This window comes from Haliotis rubra, unplaced genomic scaffold (assembly GCF_003918875.1).
Source record: "Haliotis rubra isolate DU_JTF1 unplaced genomic scaffold, ASM391887v1 Scf129, whole genome shotgun sequence".
NCBI classification, from domain to species: domain Eukaryota; kingdom Metazoa; phylum Mollusca; class Gastropoda; order Lepetellida; family Haliotidae; genus Haliotis; species Haliotis rubra.
Window position 1 is genome coordinate 874,580 of NW_025765214.1, and position 24,320 is coordinate 898,899.

General features: G+C 39.2%; 1 protein-coding gene across 1 annotated transcript in view; it reads right to left on the reverse strand.

Moving 5' to 3' along the window:
- LOC124266947 (orexin receptor type 2-like) overlaps positions 1-19,393 on the reverse strand; it is a 49,789-nt gene extending 30,396 nt beyond the window's left edge. Inside the window, exon 1 of the mRNA XM_046701802.1 lies at positions 18,785-19,393. Coding sequence (XP_046557758.1) covers positions 18,785-19,159 — 375 coding nt within the window. The 5' untranslated portion in view covers positions 19,160-19,393. The remainder of the gene's footprint in view (positions 1-18,784) is intronic.
- Positions 19,394-24,320: the final 4,927 nt, after the last annotated feature.

Below are 24,320 nucleotides of genomic sequence, written 5' to 3' on the forward strand. Positions count from 1 at the left end.
TCGGACGAATATCATTTAGACTGGCCCAGCTACAGCCCAGATCTGAACCCTATTGAGAATATGTGGGGACTAATGACAGAATAAACCAAAAAGGACTTAGACATATTGAGGATATGAAGAAAGAGGTGGTCAAATATTTGGATACGTTGTCACACGATTTCCTACAAATTTTGATCGGTAGTGTACCTAGGCGCATTCAGCCGTGTATTGCAAGGCAAGAGGTCTCGCAAAGTACTGAAAAGACACTTAGACTGTAAGAGAATCATATCTCAACACATTCATTTAAGTCAAACTTCTATAGTTTCTATACACATGTTAGGTATTTGCCGAAAGAACTTTCTCAGTAATTTCTGGGATTACTATATGTCTTCAGATTTGCAGAGAAATTAGTTTATATCATAATCGATACTACTATGTCTTTCAAAATACGACAAAACCTTTTCCACAATCATAAATATAGAATATTAACTCCTGAGAATATTTAGTCTCGATCCTTTAAGGAAATGATTCCAAATGATTTGAGCGAAAAATCTGTGACAAAAAGGTAAGCATGAAATAAGCTTTATTTAACAAGTATGTTTTTGTTACACCTGTAAGGAATCTGGTATAAAAGTAGAGTTCCGACTATATAAATAAAAATTGTGTTATGAATCATTTTCAAAAGTGTTGATACCAGGAGTTCACAAAATGTTGAGTGCATCCTACACTCAAGGGTGGTATTTGTCACAAATACGTGCAAATGCATGGTAATTGTTTCGCTGAAGTAATACATCGATGAAACAACCTAAAGCGGTGGTGTTTAATGGGTTGGTGGCCCATCGGTTTCATTAGCTTACAAAATGATTCATCGCAATCCCATTCTGCTAAGTTGACATTGACCACAATTTCTTTTTGCGGTCAAATGCATTATATAATTGACTTCTAAGAGATGATTCCGCTCTTGATCGAGTTTCCAGGCACTTCGCCAAATATGAAGGTCACTCAGGGTTTCCTAATTCAAAATGAATCATGTTGTAAACGTGAACATCAGTCTTTCTTGTTGTAATTCAATTAGTCATTGTTTTCATTTAGTGGTTGTGAATTATTAATACCGCGAGCTTTATCATCAAAACTCTTATGTTTCGCAAATGTCAAAGCTAAGGCCACTAGAATTTAATTTAAGGCGGAATAAACGTAAAGGAATGTACACACACTCACATGAACACACAAAGATACAAATGCGCGCACACATTCACAAAAGGGTTGTACTTATAAACCAACGTCATGTCATGTTCACATACACCAAAATTAATACACATCTGATAACATGTAACACAGTCGAATGTACAGAAAAGGGTTAACTGCTAATGTGAGCTCAAAGCGCTATGCACTTATCTCTCATCTGACTTGTGTTCTTACAATACATAATTACCTGCTCGTAATAGAAGTGTGGGATCTAAAAGGGATACTTGTATCTGAACTTAAGTGCAATTAATCGATTTGACATTCAAAAGAGGAAAATCAAAGCAATGTTAAACAGTGCATATGTCGTTCAAATGGACGCTGCACAAATTACTCATGCCCGATGTCAACCGCACATGAATAACATGTTGTTGTGTATGTGAGGCAGTGTTATTCATTGTAAAACATTGTTGTAACTTTATTATGTTGTTACCGTTAAGAACCAGCAGATGTCAGTGATGTGCAAGTTACATGGACTGTGTCAGAACACTTAGATGTGTTCATTTAAGAAAATTGGATTTTAATTAAATCATTTGTGGCCAAGAAATTACTGGGGCAATAGTATTTTCACCAGACATGGTGGATTCCCAGACAGTGAAATATTCGTCTCTTTCCTTCAGAAAAACAAATATGTACACACACACATACACGGTTGTCCCGACAACACAACTTAATATTACCCAACATGATGATCATGACCCAAAACTTGCCATTTTGTCCTTAATGCTTAGCCACCTTTACAGTTTCAGTGATCAAATTTTGTTTGTGGTGTAATTCAGTGAAACGGTAATCCAAGATTTAATAGCAACCTTAATGTATATGGAATGATCGGAATAGAAACGCTGCTGCTATAAAATATGTCCATGGCATCGGGGTACGGTGGAATGCTTGCTGATCAAGGTCAGTGGTCTTTAAACTCCAACCAACCGGTTCTCTGTAAACGGTTTAAGTCATACAGGAATATGATAGCAGGGACTGTCATTATGATGATTGAAAGAAACCCCAGAATGCTTAACCCAGTTAAACAAACGAACTAAGACAGTGCCCCGTGGTGCGCACGTCCATTACGTTTCACTGAATATACATTCGTCCACAAATTGCTATGCGTTAGACGCGCGAGTAATTTGGCACTTACAATATCAATCCGTGTTCATCTGGCGTGCAGAGACAATTTTCTCAACTCGACTAATTGTAATAAACGAACGTGCCTCTTTTACATGACACACTAACCCTGTTCTAATTGTCACTTGGGACTATTTCTCCGTGACATGTAAAAAACTTTCACTTATAAGTAGGCAGTTTGTTTTGTTACTTACCGATATCGCATACATAACCACCACAAACGTTCAATAAGATTGTCAAAAATGGTCTTGCACTTTTTCAACATAAACATTACTTACGTACATGTACGGGTTAATTTTCTGTTTTGTTGTTGTTTTTGTTGTTGTTTTTTGTTGGTTTATTTGAGGGGGTGGGGTTTGGGTGGTGATGGATGTTGTTTGTTTCTGTATATTTTCTGTTTTTGTTTTTGGTTTTGGTTTTGGTTGTTGTTTTGTTTTTGTTTTGGGTTTTTTGGGGGGTGATTAGGGGCGACGGGGTGGGGAGGTATCCAACCACTATTAGTTAATTTGAATCAAATCACTATTATTCAGTCTATAGCCAGTTGGTACAAGGGGTAAGTGTATTTTGAAAAATACACTGACACGAAACCCGATATGAAATTTTCTCAGTATTAAATAGTTTTCACAAAATCATTGTGTTGTGAGACGACATCTCTCAATGCCTCTTACATTTTACGATCAAATGACACAGTCTTTTTCACCCATGCATTTTTAGACGTAAATGACTGTATTCTGCTGCTCTCAGTTTTAGTCGTTATGCAGATTTTGCGTATTTGTTTTTACTTTTTACCGAGTTTGCACGCAGTTAATTAGGTTTCACCTGCGCTTGGGCGAGACTGGAAATTAGCGCTAATTACGTCATCATCTAAAGAGGCGAAGGTACATGTAACTCTGGCATGTTTCGGGGGGAAAACGAAAGCCTGAAAATGGCATATTTTAACACTAATGTTGCCCTTCCTATTGTTAGTGTGGGGAAAATGATTAAATATTTTTACGCACTATTATTAGCTAATTCTAAACGTTTCGTTTTCTTTAAAGCAATACAAAAAAATGTTAAAGAACCACTAAACTTTGTTTTTGTTACTCTTTTAACCATTACATATGAAAGATTTGTGGTTAGTCTTATGCGGAACACCAAATTTATTCTTTAAAACTTGTGGTTAATTAATACCGAGCGATTAAAAGTGGCCAAAAGTCGCCTGCTTCCCTCTCGCCCGCCAACGAAACCACAGACAGGTTACGTAACTCTGTCGCCAGAGCACTGCAGTGACGTCATATGAGGAACGATTTTCAGTTAGTTGTATAGAAAGTGTGTAGCACGCTCATCATTTGATGATTTCTCGACATGAACGACGACATGCCGAATCGTTGCTTTGTCGTCAATTGCTCCTAGGGGTCGGGTGATGGTGTCACCATGCACAGATTTCCACAGGACCCCCAGTTCGTGCTAAATGGGTTATGTTTGTGAGTGCGAAGCGAGCGTTGTGGAAGCCTGAAACGATATCTTACTTGTGTTCAGATCGCTTCACGGAAGTTAAAGAATCAAAACTACTTACTAGTTATAGTAAAATATGTATATGATTGATGACCATAAAGATTTTCCATAACACAACTTGTAACATAACGATTTCTTCCTCGGAAGTGAGGTTGTGGTCGAAGTAACAATAATATTGTAAGTAGTATTATATTGACACCCACCTCGCTGCCAGGAGAGAATTGTTATGTTATACGCTATGTCATGCAAAATCCTATTGGCCATCAATAAAATACATATTTTACTACCAGTAGAAAGTAGTTTTGATTTTGTAACTCGGTGAAAACAAACCTAAATAGCATTTATCCACAGACTGGCGGATGTTCCCGACAGAGTGCGCCGCCATTTTGAAAATCGTAAAGTCTGTTTAGAATTAATGAGATTATAGTTTGTTTTCATCAAGTTAGAAAATCAAAACTACTTTCTACTCGTAGTTAAATATGTATTGGAATCATAACCAAAGGATTTTGCATGACACAACTTATAACATAACGATTTCTTCCACGGAAGCGAGGTGGGGGTCGAAGTCACAATACTGCGCGATAAATTTCTTGCTACATTCACATGGTTAATGTCCACTCACCAGTATGTAGATACTAGTCAATGTGCGTCTTTATATTTGGTCTTATAATCCTAATTAGTTTATTATCATACTTTTATGCATTTTGAAACTAAATAAAAAGCTGACGATCTGCTGATACTTATAGTGAATTTATAACAGAACTGTAATATCTAGACATTTTATAGTTTGCCAATGTGAATCATAATTCGCACACACACCCTAGTGTATGTTGTCTGTCTCATTACACTTCACGGCGAAAACAATGATTCTGTTGAATGCTACGACAAATGAATAAAAAACAAAATGCAAATATTAAAATTAAAACAGATTAAAGTTATAGGAACAATATCAGGCCATTACCTTGTTTGAGGAATGTATCCATCAATATCCACAAAACTGTTCCAAATGATGTGTCTTTTAACAGTTTAATATACGAAAAAGTGATAAATCTTTTCAGGTATTGGTGTATAGTCTCATTGGTCACCCAAGATAGCACACCTGGCAACTAATTGCATAATGTCCGCCTTTCATTAAAACAGTAATTTAGTTAGCCAATAATGGGCAATCAATCAATGTATTGCCGGTTAATCCTTTGAAAGAAGGACGTTGTTTTACGCAGACACCGACACGGCAGGGTGTATTCAGTATAGATTAGTAAATCTACATACATAAATACTACCTTTTGACAATTCCGCTGTGTAAGATAAAAGTAATTAATCAATCAGCGTGTTATCGGTTAATCCTTTGATCGATGTTTATAATGTTGAATATTTACTCCAGACACAAGAAATGCCAAATGGGAACCTTTGTCGGGTAATCTAAGTGTGTTACCACTAATTATACCTGTTATAAATTCATTAACTGACCATCAAGTGAATGATGACAAATAACATGTGTAGGTTTATACCACCTAACACGGGTTACAACAAGGGAGTATTAATTGCTGTATTGCATGTGAAAACTTATGGGCCGACACTGTTTTGAGAATACAAACAGATTTTTACATGACATGATTAAATATCGAGGTGAAAAAACACAGAAATGGGATCAATTTGGATCAGTCATTATACAAATAGGGCCTAACGACACCAATCAATTGTGACAGAAGCGTCTATGAAAACAAGTTGTAACTCGGAAACTAGGCAAAGCAGGAGACAAAATTAAATGCCAGTAGATTGTGAGAACATATAGCTTTCATTTTCCACAACAATTGTCACGATTTCAGGTTTATACAAGCCTGTAAACAAGATAATTTACCCCCTAAAATGTAGATGAATTCTGCATCGGCCCTCAAAGCTATTCCTCATATGACGTCACAGAGTCGCGCCGCTCTGATTGGTTGAAATTTCGTTCGCGGGTGAGAATTGTGCACTGTTGTCAAAAAGGTCGATTTAAGTCAATTAAAGGTCGAAATGAGTAGTTTTAATGACGGGGTTTCATTTATAACGATGCCAGTTAGTGATTTATGTATTTTTACCCCCTAGGGTTTATGTGACCTTTAAGAGTTTTAGAAACATGATTTTGCAATATTTCAGAGATTCAGAAGCGATACAAGTCATATCAGTTAGGTGAAACACACCATTAATGGTGCTGACAGACCTAAAAGCAAGCAAAACGAAACAACATTCGCAACAACCATCATCAGTTTCCGGTACACTAAGGGACGTAGCTCGGGGCACAACGAACTGTGACAATTTTGCTGGGCTACCCCCAAGGGAGTCACAGCTGGAGCAAGATACCCTCACTTTTCTGCGAACACATGGCACCGCTACTAAGAGTACTTCTACATGCTTATGATACAGGCGGAAACGTACAACAGATTTATAATGGAAAATAGTCTGTCTCTTCGATATGCGAATTGCCAGCATCTGTATCTCAAGTTGATGGTTTTTCTGCAAGAAACGTTCTCACTAGTCTCATTACAGCACTCTCTCACGTCCTTTCATCGCAAAATTGTGGGCACTGATAAACTTGATTAGTTAGTAGATGCAAAGTGTAATGGCCTGTGTACGTATTTATCACACACATAGATGACCCAGTAGATGAACAAAACACCTGGTGATATAATATCAAAGCCTCATACTGATTGCTTCACACTCTGTAGTACTAAAAAAGCACACATGCCACTTTTCGAGTGCACATTATCCCAAGAGGTTTTTTAAGATAATTTCCGCTCTTCAAAAGAACTCTTGATTATTATTATGCTATTGACCAAGGTCTAGTTAGAGTAAACCAGAGCCATAAAGAAGAACATCTTTCGGTCTTGATCTTACAATACTCTTTATTGTTTCGATTTCCTAACGTCATTGCCCGTCAATGTTCTATAGCGTGTTGTTTATCGTTCCTCTAACATGACAGTATGTTTGTTCGAATCAATAGTAAGCGGTCCGTATAGTGAGTGACGTTAATATGGGGTCTTTTTTAGCCATTTCTTTTAATTTAGCTATCGAGTTTTTGGGAACCTATTTTTACTCACATTAAGACACCATCTTTTGTGATGATTTATGGATACAAGATTAATGAGAATGTATCGGTCCTGAAAAATTAGAGCGTGCTTGTGTGTTTCTTTCACATACTAAACCGACACGCATTTATAAAACAACGTGCGATGACACTGTGGATAGACCAACTCTGCTTGTAAGCAAATACGATTTTTAACTACAACACCCACACAAGAATGCATTTAGTTTGCTAATGACTCTCTCGTTATTCTGCGCTGTTGATGCCAGGCACATACACCTTTCTCAAAGTAATTACATTACGCTTGCTACACCTCCTACCACGATATGAAATGAACGAACTATTAACTAATGTATAATGACCACATTCTTTTGTGTCATATGTTCAGGGTAATTGTGTCCGAGCGACGCATGAGTCGGGAGATGATTAAAAACGTCTGTATGGTTGATGGTATATGTACAGCCTGACGTTCCCTGACGCGAACCGACAATCACCTAATGCATCAGAAACGCCACCACAAAGGACAGCTGTTGAAGGCACGTCTTCCTGTGAAGAAGTCCTATCTCACACGAACACTTCAGACAAAGCGTGCCCTGTGTAGTCGCACAGGAAGCAGCACTGCGATGCATAACAATGAAAGCAAACTGTTATTGCTAAGCTATGTAGAAATCGTAAATATATTATGTTGTACTGACCTCCTTAATACTCGATTTTAAATGAAGCAAACATTTCAAAACTTATCGAATCTCAAGAATACAAGTAGTTTGAATCGAATTCATCTCTTTACTATTGGGGGCGGTGGGGTAGCCGAATGGTTAAAGCGTTGGATCGTCACGACGAAGACCCGGGTTCGAATCCCCACATGGGTACAATGTGTGAAGCCCATTTCTGGAGTCCCCCGCCGTGATGTTGCTGGAATATTGCTAAAAGCGGCGTAAAACCAAACTCAGTCAGTCAGTCTTTACTATTGGAACAGAATGAGTTCAAATACGACCGGTGCGTCTTCCACTGACATCCCGTTGTTATTGTAATGACTTTGATCATCTTGTAATACACAGCATGTTACAGGCTGTGTAAAAGTGACTGTTCACTGCAAATGAAGCAGTATAATTGCATTTCTTGATTACTTATCAGGCGTGGCATAACTTTTATTAAGGACGCCGACCAAAGAGAAAACACAACATCTCTCAAACATCTTGTGGTTCTGACAAGTATTAGGACGAATATCCTTGCTATTCCTGAAGCAATTACATGTACATGTAATATGCATGATGTTACAGGCTGTGTTACAGTGACTGTTCACTGCAAATGAAGCAGTATAATTGCATTTCTTGATTACTTATCAGGCGTGGCATAACTGTTATTAAGGACCCCGACCAGGGTGCATTCACAACAACAGCTCTCAAACATCTTGTGGTTCTGACAAGCATTAGGACGAATATCCTTGCTATTCCTGAAGGTATTCCTGTAGCTGTAATCTTAGTTTATCCCTGCTGTAAGTGACACGCATTAACGTTAAACCCGAGTGAGACAAACGGCTCTTCTTGGCCGGAGATGGAATGTGATGCATGTTTCATCATAGGTTCATAGGTTAGGATTGTCATTGATCGCCTTAACCCTACCCAAGCATTCTTTTCTGAGGCATGGTCCTTCCTAAACACATGTTGCATGTGAGTGTTTTGGTGTTTTACTGGTATGGCAATGGTCGACATAAACATCTTGCTGATTCTGTTTCACTTAGTTTCAAACAAATTCGAAAATCAAAATGTAAATTTTACCTTGAGTTTGCCAGGAAAGTGAATTTTGTATTATTTTTTGTACTCTTTTATTTTGTAACACGACAATAAGGTGACATGATCTGACATGCATGCACATGTAGCCAGCTGGTTAATGTGTATGGAGCTGTAGTCCATGCCCTTCCAAAAGTAATTACCAGGATGTAATTTCGTATTTAGATACTTGATTAACTTCTGTTTTGGGTGAAGGAGAGTGATTGTATATTATGTTTATGTCAAGGTGTAGTTATGGAACGTCTTACAGGTATATACATACAATATTAAATCCCCATGAGATACACGCTTGTAATAACATTCACGTCCAACCTAACGTAATCCTGATTACCTTGTGTGATATAAGTGTCCCTGACATTTGCTGGTAATAACTACAATAGACATTAGTTTGTCATTAAGCTCGGTCCCGCAGACAGCATTACAAAATATGTTATTCCTGAAGCTATAGCACTACATGTAGGTGTTTACGTTTCAGAACTTTTATGATGCACCCGCGACTGCTCATTTTACAATGATTTCAAATAACATCACATGGGTTGTTTAGATGCTGTTTGATCATTTAAGGACTCAGAAGTGCTTTCAAATATTTAATGGTTAGCTTGTGGAGGCCATTTCCAAATTTGTCTCATCCGTGGAAAAATTATTTTAACTTGTACCATAAGTTACCCTATTTTTTGGATGAAGAATTCAGCAGAATAACCATGGGACAAGATACGCTCATATTTTCGAGAACAATTGATATCATCGCTATTTAGCTCATGCTAATGATTTATTCGGAATCGCACAATCGTCTTCCCGAGGAATGTGGAAAGGCGTTTTTGTCGTTAATATTGACCTTCATGTCACAATGTTGAGATCTGACTGGTTCATGTGATCTCGATAAAATAAGACGTGACCATGGAATGACAAAATCCTTCATTCCCTGCTTCGTAGCACAAAACAAAGTCAATGATAGTCACGTGACACTGCACAAGTTATCCTTAGCTCAATCGAACAGCTGCTTTCTATCAATTTTCAATTTGTTTTAATTCTTTTAGAATGGCAGATTGAAACATGACGGCGAGATCAATTCATTCATTCTATCAGTATCCCTTGGGATGTGTGCGGTTTTATGTGCCTCGTGTTAGCTTTTATACCACGAGTCCGAGGCGGGTGATATAAAAACCTAACTTGAGACGCATAAAACCACATATACCACCGGCTCGAGACATAAAACCGAACGCCTGACCCGTAAAACCTCATATACCGCTCGTGAACTGCTACCACAAATTCTGACATATACATGTATGTTTCACTTGAATACAATGGTAATGTTCCGTGAATTTATTATATATCGTTCACTTTGTTTACGTCTTCTCCCATTTTATGCCTTCATTGAACTTAGGCCTATCTACGTAGCCTTAGATACGTATAATATACACAGCGCACCGCATCCAGGAGAAGGTAACGGGACATGTTGACTGTCTAGAAATGTCCACCCTTATAACTTTTATCAGGGTGGTAATTGTGGTAATCGCAGTAGGATTGCAAATATACCATTAACGGAATTAAGCTCTCTAATGCATCTAAATTATTTTATTCTAAAGCCTTTATTGGCTTTACGTTACTGTGTAGAGTTACGGAGTTACGGTTCTGAGCCCTTATTTTCGAAACGTTCGTAGCCTTAAGAATTCTTTACTTTGAAGAATTCAATGTGTTAAGAATGGGCTTAAGAAGTTCGTAGGGCTACGAACGTTTCGAGAATACCTGGGCCCTTATTCTCGAAACGTTCGTAGCCCTAAGAATTCTTAACTTTGATCGTAGCCAATGTGTTAAGAATGGGCTTAAGAAGTTCGTAGGACTTAAGAAGTTTCGAGAATAGCTAGCCTGGCGCATGCAGGGTCCTAAACACGTAGGTTCGACTTCCAGCTGAGCCCAGATGGATATACAATAAACTACGTTTACAACGAACACGCTTATAACGAACTGACAGATACATCGAACTGGTTTTGTCTCACCCACTTGCTGCATATCTTAGTCGAAATGTAGATAACGAAGTAAGGTTAAAATGAACTCAAATAAGTTGTCCCTTTCAGTCACCCAACTTGGCATGTCGGTACCAAGCTCTTGATAATGTTTGTTGTATCCTTGATTTGTGGAGCATGGTAGTATTGTAACAATATGTATCGGACCATAGTGAATGTCAAACTTTAGTTGGATCTGTTAAACAACGAGGTTCTTTTTCAGCTCAATAAACAAGATGACCATTTGGTTTTATTTTTTTTCAAAGATTGAACACGTCTTTGTGCGTTCAAAGAAAGCTGTGGGATTTTCAGGATAATCGTAATGATCCTCTGACGTTATATACTCATCGACAAGTACAATATTATAATCTGGACACTAAAACAGTCTCTTCATATATTTCCATATGATACGTAAATCATGAACATAAACATACATTTATCTAGCAAAATAACGAGAAAATAACTTTATATAAATAGAAGCGTCAAAACCCTTTCCACATCCATAAGAAATCCATTACAGTCGATGGTACAATTGTGACCATGTCACGGGTACATATTTGTTTCAGCAGTATTAGAGCTGTACGATGTTGTTTGTAAACAATTCGAGTCTGGACCAGACAATCCAATGATTGTCACCATGAAACATTTACTCTTCGAAGAAATTTACATACCAAAATTACACCGGGAAACGAGTAATACATATTCGGCTTGCATTCTCACAATGGTCCCGCCTCAACGTTGTACAGTTTTCAGTGACTATGGGGATGTCAAGCCAGTGAATGTATATTGTGTCGTTGGGTATAGACGAATGGCGAAAAAACTGCCAATATTAATACTCATGATTTAAATGAGTGTTGCTCACGGGAGGGCATAAATGACCAGTGCTAGAACTTTTCTAACAGTACTGTTTCCAACTTAGGACGCAATGCACTGTTCCAGTTAAGCTGGCAATATAGTTCTGTCGTTTCGTGCTGAGAGGTCATATACACGCTGTCTCTCGCATTTGTAATTTACCTATAATTGCTACACGAACGAGAACTGTCTACAGTTGATGAAAGTATGCACGGTGGTTCTGCATATTGCATACATGAGTAACTTAAGAGTACTATTACAAACTATTACAAGACTAATAAATCGGGGGTTTGTTCCATATTGGATACAGATGGATGCGCTAAACTACTTCAGGATACCCTTAGACGCCTGTATGTCAGTTCGCCGTCAGCAATATTACAGTCAGTCATTCCTAGCCTGTTTCGCTGAATTACGTGCCAAAGATAAAATGTACCCTTGTTTCAACTGAATTGAAATACTTGTGATATACGAGCAATGTATAACACCGTATTTTTGTTCGCCGTCAGCAATATTACAGCCATTTATATTTCACTGAATTACGTGCCAAAGGAAAATGTACCCTTGTTTCAACTGAATTGCAATACTTGAGATATACTAGCAATGTTTAACGCAGTGATCAAGTTATATTATGGCGTGTCGCTTTAATGCAGGATGAAATCCCGAAATGAATCAGGTCTCAGACGTTGGTTTACCACTTTGGTGAAACCAATGAATATGGGTACGATGACGACAAGGAGCTCTGCACAGCGAATTCCGGCGCCTTAGACGAATGATCTCCGTAGCCTTCCTGGAGCAGGAGAATACCTCAGCAAAGATATCAGTCAGTAACGGTTATGACGGCTGATAAGTGCTAACGCTTACGGTATGAAGACCTACTTTTCAAATGTTAAAAATGGTAATATCAGCCTCAGCCTCTGTTCAGACATGAGATGGAGTCAGAAGGCTTTAACTCTACTTCCTGGTAAATACATGGCAGTAAGGCACCGAAAGTCTTCAACGTAACACCTTGGTAATGAAAGACACTCAATTTCTTTTAAAGCCATCTGGGATGGCTGGTCACCTAAAACTCTGAACATCGTCATTGTTGTTAAAAATGGTATTATCAGACTCGTCAACTGCAAATGTTCAGACATGAGACGGAGTCAGAAAGCTTTAACTGTACTCCCAAGTAAATACTCGTCATTGAGGCACTGAAGGAGTCGTCAACATAACGCCATGATAACGGCACTCAATTTGCTTTAAAGCCTTGCGGGATGACTTGCCATCTAAAACTCTGAACATCTCCCATTGTCGTAGCTAAATATAATGTAGTGTTCTTGAAAACAAATAAGTCATCAATCATCCTGTAAGACGGACTTCCACGGGTTCATTAACAGATGATGGAATAGGATGGTTACCAATCATTCCCCAATCTTCCCCGAGACTAACAGTTGGTGACCACGCTTTCTAATAGAGAACTGATTAGTTTTCCAGATTCTTCTTCCATCAGTATGTGGCGCTGCTAATAGAGATCATTTGATATATCCCTCTTCTCTCAACGGGGGCCAAGGAAAGTCCACAAAATTTGATGTCAAACCATAAAAAAACGCCGTAGGTTATGAGGAACACTACCCTCCCTCTGTATCGTACTACAACGCCATCCTATCCTGAAACATCATCCTATCTTTTGCTATTTTTGTTTTAATTTATGTTTATTGTTTAATCGAGTCTGGACAGACTATCTAGTGATCGACAGCAAGAGCATCGACCTACACAACTGGGATACGATGACATGCATCAACCAATTAGTCAGCGAGCCTGACCACGGGCTGTTGAAGATCAATTCTAACCCGGATCATCACGGGTCTGCTGATATGTATCCCACACAGGCTGTAGTTACCTGTTGCATCCCATTTGTATGGCAGCAAGCCCTCTTTCAGCTTCGTGCTATTCAGTATGAATAGTGGGCTATGACGGAAGGTTAAAAAATATTTCACTAACCTCCGGACGAGGTTGTGTGACGACTAATACAACCATACAAATGAGATTCTGTGCATTTTGACTTTGATTCCCACTCAGAGACATTTAACTATTTGACATGGATCTCCTCTCAAATAGATTTATCTGTTTGACATGGATCCCCACTCAAATGTTTGACTGTTAGATAGACATGGATGCCCGCTCAAATACATTTAACTGTTTGACATGGATCCCCACTCAAATACATTTATCTGTTTGACATGGATCCCCACTCAGAGACATTTAACTGTTTGACATGGATCCCCACTCAAATACATTTATCTGTTTGACATGGATCCCCACTCAGATACATTTAACTGTTTGACATGGATCCCCATTCAAATATATTTAACTGCTTGACATGGATCCCCACTCAGATACATTTAAGTTTTTGACATGGATCCCACCCAAATACATTTAACTGTTTCACATGGATCCCCACTCAGATACATATAACTGTTTGACATGGATCCCCACTCAAATATATTTAACTGCTTGACATGGATCCCCACATGGATCCCCACTCAAATACATTTATCTGTTTGACATGGATCCCCACTCAAATATACATGCTTGACATGGATCCCCAACTGTTTGACATGGATCCCCACTCAAATACATTTATTTAACTGCTTGACATGGATCCCCACTCAAATCAAATGTTTGACTGTTAGATAGACATGGATGCCCGCTCAAATATCATTTAACTGTTTGACATGGATCCCCACTCAAATACATGGATTTCATCTGTTTGACATGGATCCCCACATTTAAGTTTTTGACATGGATCCCACTCTGTTTGACATGGATCCCCACTCAGATACATTTAACTGTTTGACATGGATCCCCACTCAATACATGCATTTTGTGGATCCCCACATGGATCCCCACTCAAATACATTTATCTGTTTAACTGACATGGATCCCCACTCAAATATATTTAACTGCTTGACATGGATCCCCAATCAAATGTTTGACTGTTACATGGATCCCCGCTCAAATACATTAACTGTTTGACATGGATCCCCACTCAAATACATTTATCTGTTTGACATGGATCCCCACTCAGATACATTTAACTGTTTGACATGGATCCCCTGTTTTCAAATATATTTAACTGCTGGATGACATGGATCCCCACTCAGATACATTTAACTTTTATTTAACTGACATGGATCCCACCCAATACATACACATGGATCCCACCCAAATACATTTAACTGTTTCGCATGGATCTCCACTAATTGCATTTATGTTTGCCATGGATCCACACATTTAACTGTTTGACATGGGTCCACACTGAACTACATTTAATTGACTCCGGGCTTGCAAGTGGTTATTCTGTCCTATCAATCCCACTCACCAGGCTACCATCTGTTGGCGTCGTTTTCAATGGCATGACTTCGAATCGAACCACCGACCATCCCCTCACCGGAAAACTGCTTTCCACTTCACCGCGGGGTCAATTTGCCCAAATATTAAACTTCAAATCTTGTCACCACGTATAGCTTAAGAGTACCTTTATTATGCACATCAGGCCAGTGCGATAGCCTAGTGGTTAGAGTGTTCGCTCGTCACGCCGAAGACCGGGTTCGATTTCCAACATGGTGCAATATGTGATGCCAATTTCTGGCGTCTTCCATCGTGTTATTGCTGGAATATTGCTAGATAGCGGCTTTTGTGTAAAATCATTCACTCACACCCTGCCCATTATAACCCAAATCAATGCGTATGTAGACATGTTTGCGATAGTAGGCCTGGGATTTATTTGAAACAATCGGGGTTCTTCATACAACTTGTAAATACCACTTTTTATATTTAAATGCAATCATTTTTGCATCCATTATATTCTATACTAGGCCCTGAATCCTGTTTGCCAACACGGGTGTGTTAGGCATATACGCTGGCTATAACCCGAATAACGGTATATGCTGCATTTTCCCCAATGAAAATGATGTGGGCCAAATCATTCCTTTTAAGCGTTGAATTATTAGCCCGGTTATTGGATTACTCTTCTCCACAACTTTCGTTCTCGGCACCCTGGGGAGTACATGTATACAGCATAAGCTGCTTTTTGAATCACAAGAAGTCTAAACGTCACAATTCTCTGCTTAGGGTATTTTTGCAACCAACTCACTTGCCTCTAAGATGCATCTGGCTGTTGCATATGGTACAGAGCTTGTGCCCTGGAACCTGACAAGCTCATCCGAACTCCGTCGCCCATCCAGGCATCCATTTCTGCGCTACCAACCTTGCTTTACTTGGCTACTACGCCTCACTTGGGAACAACACTGTACACAGTACCACGAACTACCAATCCATAGGTTGATATGCCTCCATCAAGACAAAAGTTCTACTGTTTACGTTTTGTATTTTATACAACCATCGATGTCGCCATTCCGTAATTTACTAACTCGGAGTTATGATTAAGTGTTTTGCATATCATCACACTTGAGGAAGTACACAAAACCCAGTTATTGCCAGAGTGAGTGAGTGAGTTTAGTTTTACGCCGCTTTTAGCAATATTCCAGCAATATCACGGCGGGGGACACCAGAAATGGGTTTCACACATTGTACCCATGTGGGGAATCGAACCCGGGTCTTCGGCGTGACGAGCAAACGCTTTAACCTCACGACTACCCCACGGCCCCCTTTTTTGCCAGATATATTATTGCATACACATATTATTACGCATTGCGTAAACTCTGACGTATATGTGCATAATTTTGTCTCTCAGCAAGCTCATCATGCTCCCGAGCTTCACCAGTTAACGTCTTTAGAACCCGTCAGTAGTGGTTTCCGCATACATTACGTAGACACCATGTGATGTATCGACGTATTTCTCAAGTACATTGCATTGATGGTCCATTTAAGATATTCATGTAAGCGCGATAAGCATGAGACATAATCCGTTGTTCCTTGTGCTAAATATTACATTTTACATAAGACAAATTGAAGTTTTTATAAACATGTTGATAAGCCCGGAGGAAATACATTCTGCGAAATGAGATTGCCTCTGTCGCCTGTCATAGATATGTGTTAGATACGCAATATTTCAGACCTGACATTAAAATGAGGACAGCACGCTCTCATGGAATGTGTTTCCCCCCATCGAGTTGATAATTATACTTTTATTCCAACCTTGTTTAGATTTACATAACAGACGCGTTTTTAACCAAATGTTGTCATGTAAAACCATTTGTATTGTGGTTAAACGTCAGAATAAAACATGCAGATTAGAATCATCTTGATCTATAATACAATTTCCCACTCTAATAGTTATCTACATGGCATACTGCAATCTGACTGAGCTGCATGCCCATACATTTGGACCCTGTGAATGTAAAACTAGAATGACATACATTAACGCTGGATGTCTATCCCAGTGTCTAACCTCAGAAGGGGCGGCGGGGTAGCCTAATGGTTAAAGCATTCGTTCGTCGCGCCAAAGATCCGGGTTTGATTTTTTCACAAGGGTGTACCCACCAAGGGTATTGCTAGAATATTACTTAACCTTAGCAATTGGCATTAAAATACGCGCTTATCATTGTCGCACTTTCTTCACCAGGTTGTACCAGATCATGGAACTGCTCTCGTGGATAGAGCATGTGACTGGAGAGTGGAATGTCAACCGGTCGATCCTCTTGCCGCGTCATGTTAAAAGATTTTACCGATGGTACCCTGCCCGGTGTTTGCCGTTAAGGGGATACAACAATGAATGGACGGCTGTTTCTGTGTCTTACCGTTATCCACGTTAAAGATCTCAGTGAATGTATATTATATAACCAGGATATGTCTCTATTAATCCAAGCCGCCACACTTGCACACTTACGCGCCCGTCGCTATGTTAGTGAAACAGCCATCAGAACAACCTCAGCTCATCGTTTAAACGAATCACAGTTTTAATGGTATGTATCAGTCAGCAAAATATCATAAATGTATATTTCATGAACAGTTGTGTCATAGAGACAGAAAATGGCAAGCTGTTAATGATAGCGGTTGTTTAAAAGTATAATCCTATTATGTATATGACAGGAACGGGCGCTAATGGAAAGTCCGACGTCTACGTCTTCAGCAAGAAGGATTCCAATACAAACCGTATTTGTAGTCGTGAGTGATAAAGACGATAACCGATCACAAATAGCGTGAGAACAACTCTGTTTCCATTGTTTAATACCTGCCTAAAAATACACCTTTTCATTTTGAAGAGCAGAAACAGCTTTTGTTAAAACAAAAAAGCAACGTGTTCGTGTCAGTACTTCACGATTACGCTTCTTAAAGTTTATGTGTCGAGTAAAAGCGAAATTTGGAAATTACAATGATATGTGGTAAGCGCCGCTAAATGTGTTTCCGCATTCAAAGCAATGTTAAAAACACGGAATGACTGTTCACAAAGTGATATGCTGATAATGAAAGATTTACAATCGCCTTATTACATTACTCCATCGGCGTCTTTTGACGCGAATACTAGTGTTCAACAGTTTTTATCAACCGAAGTTTTAACCATAAAACCGGAGCGTCATTGAATGTTTCCTAAAGAGGCATGGAAGTTCAAAGAAAAGACGGGATGCCAAGCTTTTTACAAGGTAACCGCCTCCGTGGTGTAGTGGTTAGAGCGTCCGCCCGGAAAGCGGAAGGTCGCGGGTTCGATCCCCGACCGCGTCATACCAAAAGACGTTAAAATATGGTACTTGTTGGTCCTTGCCTGGCGATCGGCATTAATGGGTACAACAAGGACTTGTCGGCTCGGAGTCAGTATAATGTGTCTGAGTGGGATATTCATGCTTCACTGCGGCATGGTATCACAGTGGGCTAGCACTATAAAACCAGCTTCAGTCTGGGCTAAATACAAGCAGCCGCACATACACATACACACGCATGCACGTCGTCATATGAGCGAAATATTCTCAAGCACGACGTTAAACCCAATTTCACCTCACCTTTTTACAAGGTGTGTATATATGATAAGTATACAGTATGATTAGTATGTTCTCCATTCAGGGAACATGTACCTGAACATTGTCTATGTTTCACCTTTAACTGGCAACATGAACCTTCCGAATGACCAATTTCAATCACATGCGAACGACCATTTATTTGATTATTGAGGTTAAGAAGAAAGTAAGTTTGCAGGTGCAGAAATAGATATTGGTGGCACAAATAGCATACGTCATTATCTACAGTCGTCTCGGTGTCGTCAAGTAAAACATTTCGCAATAACATACACATCATTGATTCCATACCTGTGCGAATAAGACGATCTTGCAGAGTGTCCTCCCAAGAAACCATGTCTCTGTTATATTCTGTAGCACAGTTGGAGGTTCACACGTAATAAACACAAGGAAGTCTGCAACAGCCAGATTCACTATGAACAAGTTAGTCACTGTTTGCATGTGTTTGCTCCTGCATACAACGAAACACACCAAGAAGTTACCAAGAACACCCACCAAAAACACTATGATGTGGAGGATAACAAACACCCATTCAGTCGTTGTAGGAAAAATGTGTTTCTTCAGAATCGAATTGATAAAATCATCTTTGCTCATGCAGTGAAGAGCACTACTCAGCTCATAGCATTCCGGTACTGTACCATTCGTAGATATATTTGTACTATTCATTATCAAACAGGTCACGTCTTCAGGAAAAAAGATGAGAGCTTGTTTTTCAAGGCGCAAATTGAAAGAAAATAATTATGTCACTAATTTCAAATGATCAAATATTTCCAGAAACCGCAGCTGATGGCTTAATCACAGAGGCTTGTTTCCGTAGCCTGATCGAACGCTCGCTTCTGTCAGCGGTTAGATCGGAAGCTTGAAGCAAATAACTCCCTATAGTTTAGACTGGTCCATACAGTTCGCCCGTTAGCAGCGGTCTGTGACTCTCCGTCCGTGGAACTGCCTCGAGTTCGCAGCGCGTGCTAGGAACAACGCGCTATGATAAATATTCACATAATTACCTGGAAAGTGCAGGCGGAATAGCGCTTACCCGATTGATTGGTTGCTGGGTCGGCTGATGAGATGCGTGGCAGTTTGGAGCTAACAAATTTCTTCATAATTGTTCAAGTCCGTTTATTTGGTTTGGTCAGTAATACGCTGAGCTGTACAACTGATTTTGCAGATACACAGAGTGTGGTGAAAGCGTCTTTTTGTCAGTCATCAACATATTTGTCCTGTCTTGAGGCAAATGTACAACATTCTTTCTTTGTGGATATGAAGGTGATCACACATTATTCACACTTCGTTAAACGTTCTCTGATAAGAAAGGGGCGGTGGGGCAGCCTAATGGTTAAAACGTTCGCTCGTCACGCCGAAGCCCGGTGTTCGATTCCCCATATACGTACAATGTGTGAAGATTAGAAACGATGTTGTTGCTAATTTGTTTAATTTATTTATTACAGCAGAAGCAATTATTCCTGGTAGCCTTTACCTCTTCCGGATTAATCATGGTAATGTACGTTCTTGAGAAAGTATGACATTTAGGGAACGTTTTACAACAAACACCTTGAACACAACGGTATAATGAACGACAGTTATACAGTAAATACGCTGCTTCATATATATGTCAATGGAAATTATTCTAATATGCTTACACATCTGCATGTTATGCACACCCTTGAGTTACAATGTGGAAATGTCAGCATGTATAATGTCGAAAATTGGTTGGTAGTTATTATCTAACCCCGCACTCAGCAGTATTCCAGCTACATGGCGTCAATCTGTAATAAAATCGAGTCTGGACCAGACAAACCAGTGATCAACAGCAAAATCATTCATCTACGCAATTGGGATGCGATGACATGTGTCATCCAATTCAGCGAGCCTCACCACCCGAACCCGTTAGTCGCCTCTTACAAGCACGGGCTGCTGAAGGCAAATTCTAACCCGGATCTTCCCGGGTGATATGGACAAGTGTCTGTACCTTACACGGGAGATAGGAATCTCTTGTTGAATTAAACCACGAGTTTGCAGCGACATTACCTAAACAGACAAGATACTTACTAAGTCAGCCAATGATTGATGCTTGAACCATTAACATGCAAAAACCGATTTACAGCTGTTGTGTCAGCCGAATTACTGCTTCGCATCAGTAACTACAAAACCGTCGATCATCACACTATTTTCTAAATATATGAAATTTAATTATTATTATAATATGTAAATATAAATATAAAAAGGATCAACTAAGGATATTGATGTTTCACAAGTACTGGTGTTTGGCTATCACATGGAATGAAAAAAGGCGATTTCGTAGGACACATTTAACGATTATGAACACGTATGAACGGATTCTTTTTCTACTTTTGGCCACATATTCACTTTGTGTGACGTGAATTAGAGTCAGGTCGCCTTGTTCACTCGTACATGCATCTGATGAATCTGCAAACATAGTCGTGTAGTATTTTAAAACTAGCAGAACGTGTGCCATTGATAAATCACTATGCAAATGTACAATCATGTGTAGAGTGTGGTGACACTATAGGTGATATTTGTAGCCTAATTGGCTTACGCCAAGGATGTATTTTTAAGTCCAATACTGAAGTTCGATACTTACGTTGATGTCATGGCATCCAGCTCTTTCCTGAAATATACTGTATATGGGTCTGGAGTCTCTTTAGATTCCATAAATATTTTAACTGAACCACTTGCTATCTTTAAGAATGTGTTTAACGATGCAGTTATCTGTCGAAATGTTTCTCATAAACTCTTTCCTTTTGTACCTTATTATCTATACTTTCATGGTTTAGCTATTAATAATTTCCGGGCATTTGTATTTATGATTACATTTCAATATGCATTGTTTGCATTGAGATACATGTGGATCTTCGTTTAGTGTTACATGACAGATGAAAAGCGACGGTAGGTGAAGGGTTAAATATTTCGTCTTTCAAGTCCTCATTATATGCTTCAAGAGCCTCTAGTGCTCATGAGATAACAACAGATAAGAACTTCTTAATGGGAATATTGATCCAGCCCACATCCCTTAAAAGGTGTAAGCTGATTTCATGCTTTGATGTATTGATACACATAATAAAAGTTTCGGCCATGGCCGAACTTCTTATCAGTGTGAAGACGGTTTCAGACTGACATAGTGATTGCTGTTTGGCCTTCACATACACGTACATTTATTCAGAACTTGATAAAACCTGGTGAATATTTAAACTCTGAAAAGCTATATGTTTCCTACTCACACATGCATTCCACATAGGGGCAGGTCAGCTAAAATTACTTTGGCAAACGGAGACCCTATAAACACTTTAAAAATCTACATCAACTGCAAATACAAGTGATCATATCTGTTACAAACATTGTGGTGCTGTCGAAAGAGATGCCAAACAACGTGCTAAAAGAGAAAATGTGTATACAATGAATGTCTTATAATGTTGTCTTTGGTCCAATGAAAGCAAACACTAAAAGAAAAGGAAACAGGATTACAATAACCCATTTCTGTCCTAGCCAGCTTTCATTTAAATTCTAATTGCCCTTCATGAAACATGTTCCAGTGCAGCAGAGGATGGAAATTAAGGACCATGAAAAACATGTTGTCCTTGCTGATCCATTGTGTCCGCGCCACACCCTGCACTTACAGAACTTACAGTGATATTGTCCAGAGGCTATCAACACTAAATGACCCTTTCAGAGAAGAATTTAACACTCCTCTGCTTCCTTTCTCCTACCGGACACTTAGTCAAGACGGACTAGTTTTCTTAATGACCGGGACTGTGTCGTTGTATCTCTGAAGATAACACATGAATTAAACATATCAAAGAACATTTTAAACCGTTGTAATGTAGTAATAGTGACGGGTATACCACTATATTTCACTGTTGAATGTAGTTATTGAGAAAACCACTGTTGCTCTGATGTGTTTATTTAACACTGTAGCTATTTGTCAATGTAGGTCTTAGTCTATTAAACTGATGCATCTCCAGCTACTGTCAAATTAGAAAGACTTTTCACGATCCAGAACCTTGCGCTTTACCACCCCCTAACATTACAGAGGCAGGGAAGGACTTGGTTAGAAAGAACATTTGACCCATTCCACAGATCTGTCACGTGTAACTGGTAAGTTATTATTGAATTACGTTAATAGTGCATGCGTTTGAAATATTATTGAAACAGGTTATAACTATCAAATTGTTTTTCAGTATGTTTTGCTGTGATGTTGAAGATATTATTAAACTAGTCTGTATCATCTGGGCAAATCTAGTATAACTTATTATTACATCTGACTGACGTTCCATTGCATCATGTATATCATTCTTTGTCAGGCTTACGATCAACAGAAGAAGAAGAAGCACCAGCAGGACCTCTATTTTACAGCCTCAAGCCCATCATGTCTGGAGGCAAGGAACTGCCACGGCAGCGGGGACGATAATGACCTCTTACAGTTCAACACCCATACATCCAACAGCGAGAACTTCCTGTTCCATTCCATTACAAAAGAAATTTCTGTGATGGAACATTTAACATCTGTCCTAAACTCTTTCATCAGTGGAATCACTTTATCAGCAAGGTCCCTTTCCACAAAGCGATCTTAGCGCTAACGACTATCGTAACCCAATGTTACATTTTGAGAGTTACGGTCACCTTAGAGCTAAGATCAATTGGTGAAACGGAGACCTAAACGACGGACCATTCGGACCGGTGTATGGGGGTACGGTTACACTGCCCCCGTCCCTCTACCCCCGGCAAGAGATAATAGAGTGCCAGTAGCACCCCCACCGTCATGTACTGTAGTTACTGTACTGGTTAGTGGAATGACCCCCTCAGCTCATTCGACGTCCTGTTAATCAGCTCATTAATCACCAGTCAATTAGTTATCCATCTGCCTTCCAAACAATTTTTACATGCTTTACCCTTTTCGCGAACACCTAGCGTAATCACTGACTTTCGGCGATTCATTCATATATTTTTCACAGCTATTTCCCCTCAGCACCAAACGGAATTTGCTGTTTCAGGGTAGTCAAGACTGAGAGTTTACGATTTCAGATGACATACAAGGACATAAAATAAGGATCAATCTTTATGTATTAGCCTTGCTCTCACAATCTCACGGATAGGTGTAATAAGTACAACATATATTTTATAGTTCATAAGCTCATTGTTCGTTGGTCACCGGTACATACTATTTGACACCATGCGTATGAATCTACGCAATGGGGATAACCATGTATCAACCACCCTATACCTTGACTCGCCTCTTGAGACGAGCATTTCTATGGCAGGTGGGGCAGGCTACGCTCACCTTTTCGCGAACATCTGGTTTCATCACTATTTCATAGTGATTCATAAACACATTCTCTGCCGTCGTATAGCATGGTGACACTCACTGGATTGTCTGGTCCTCATTCGATATGTTTACAAACAACATCATACGGCTGTAATACTGATGAAACAAATATCTGCTCATGATATTATCACAATTGTTAAATCGACTTCTCTTTTAGCACAGATTTCTTATGAGTGTGTAAAGGGTTTTATCGCTTTTATTCTAACCCAGATTTTCACAGGACTTTTTAATGTTTGCAGTGTTGATTATAACCTAACTACTTAAAGGATATTTGGTGTTTATCTTATGTTATCCGATGAATCGGTCAAAATGAAACAGGTTTATTCATGAGATCTCCAGATGCCTCGGCCAAGGAAATCATTGACATGTTGACAACAACGCATTAGTGCGTCCAAATATATAAATGGAGAATGTTGAAGGCTTGATCAAGCATTCTCAGCCTGCGAGGCAATCACTAGAGAATATGAGAGGTCAAGGACAAGATGTGCC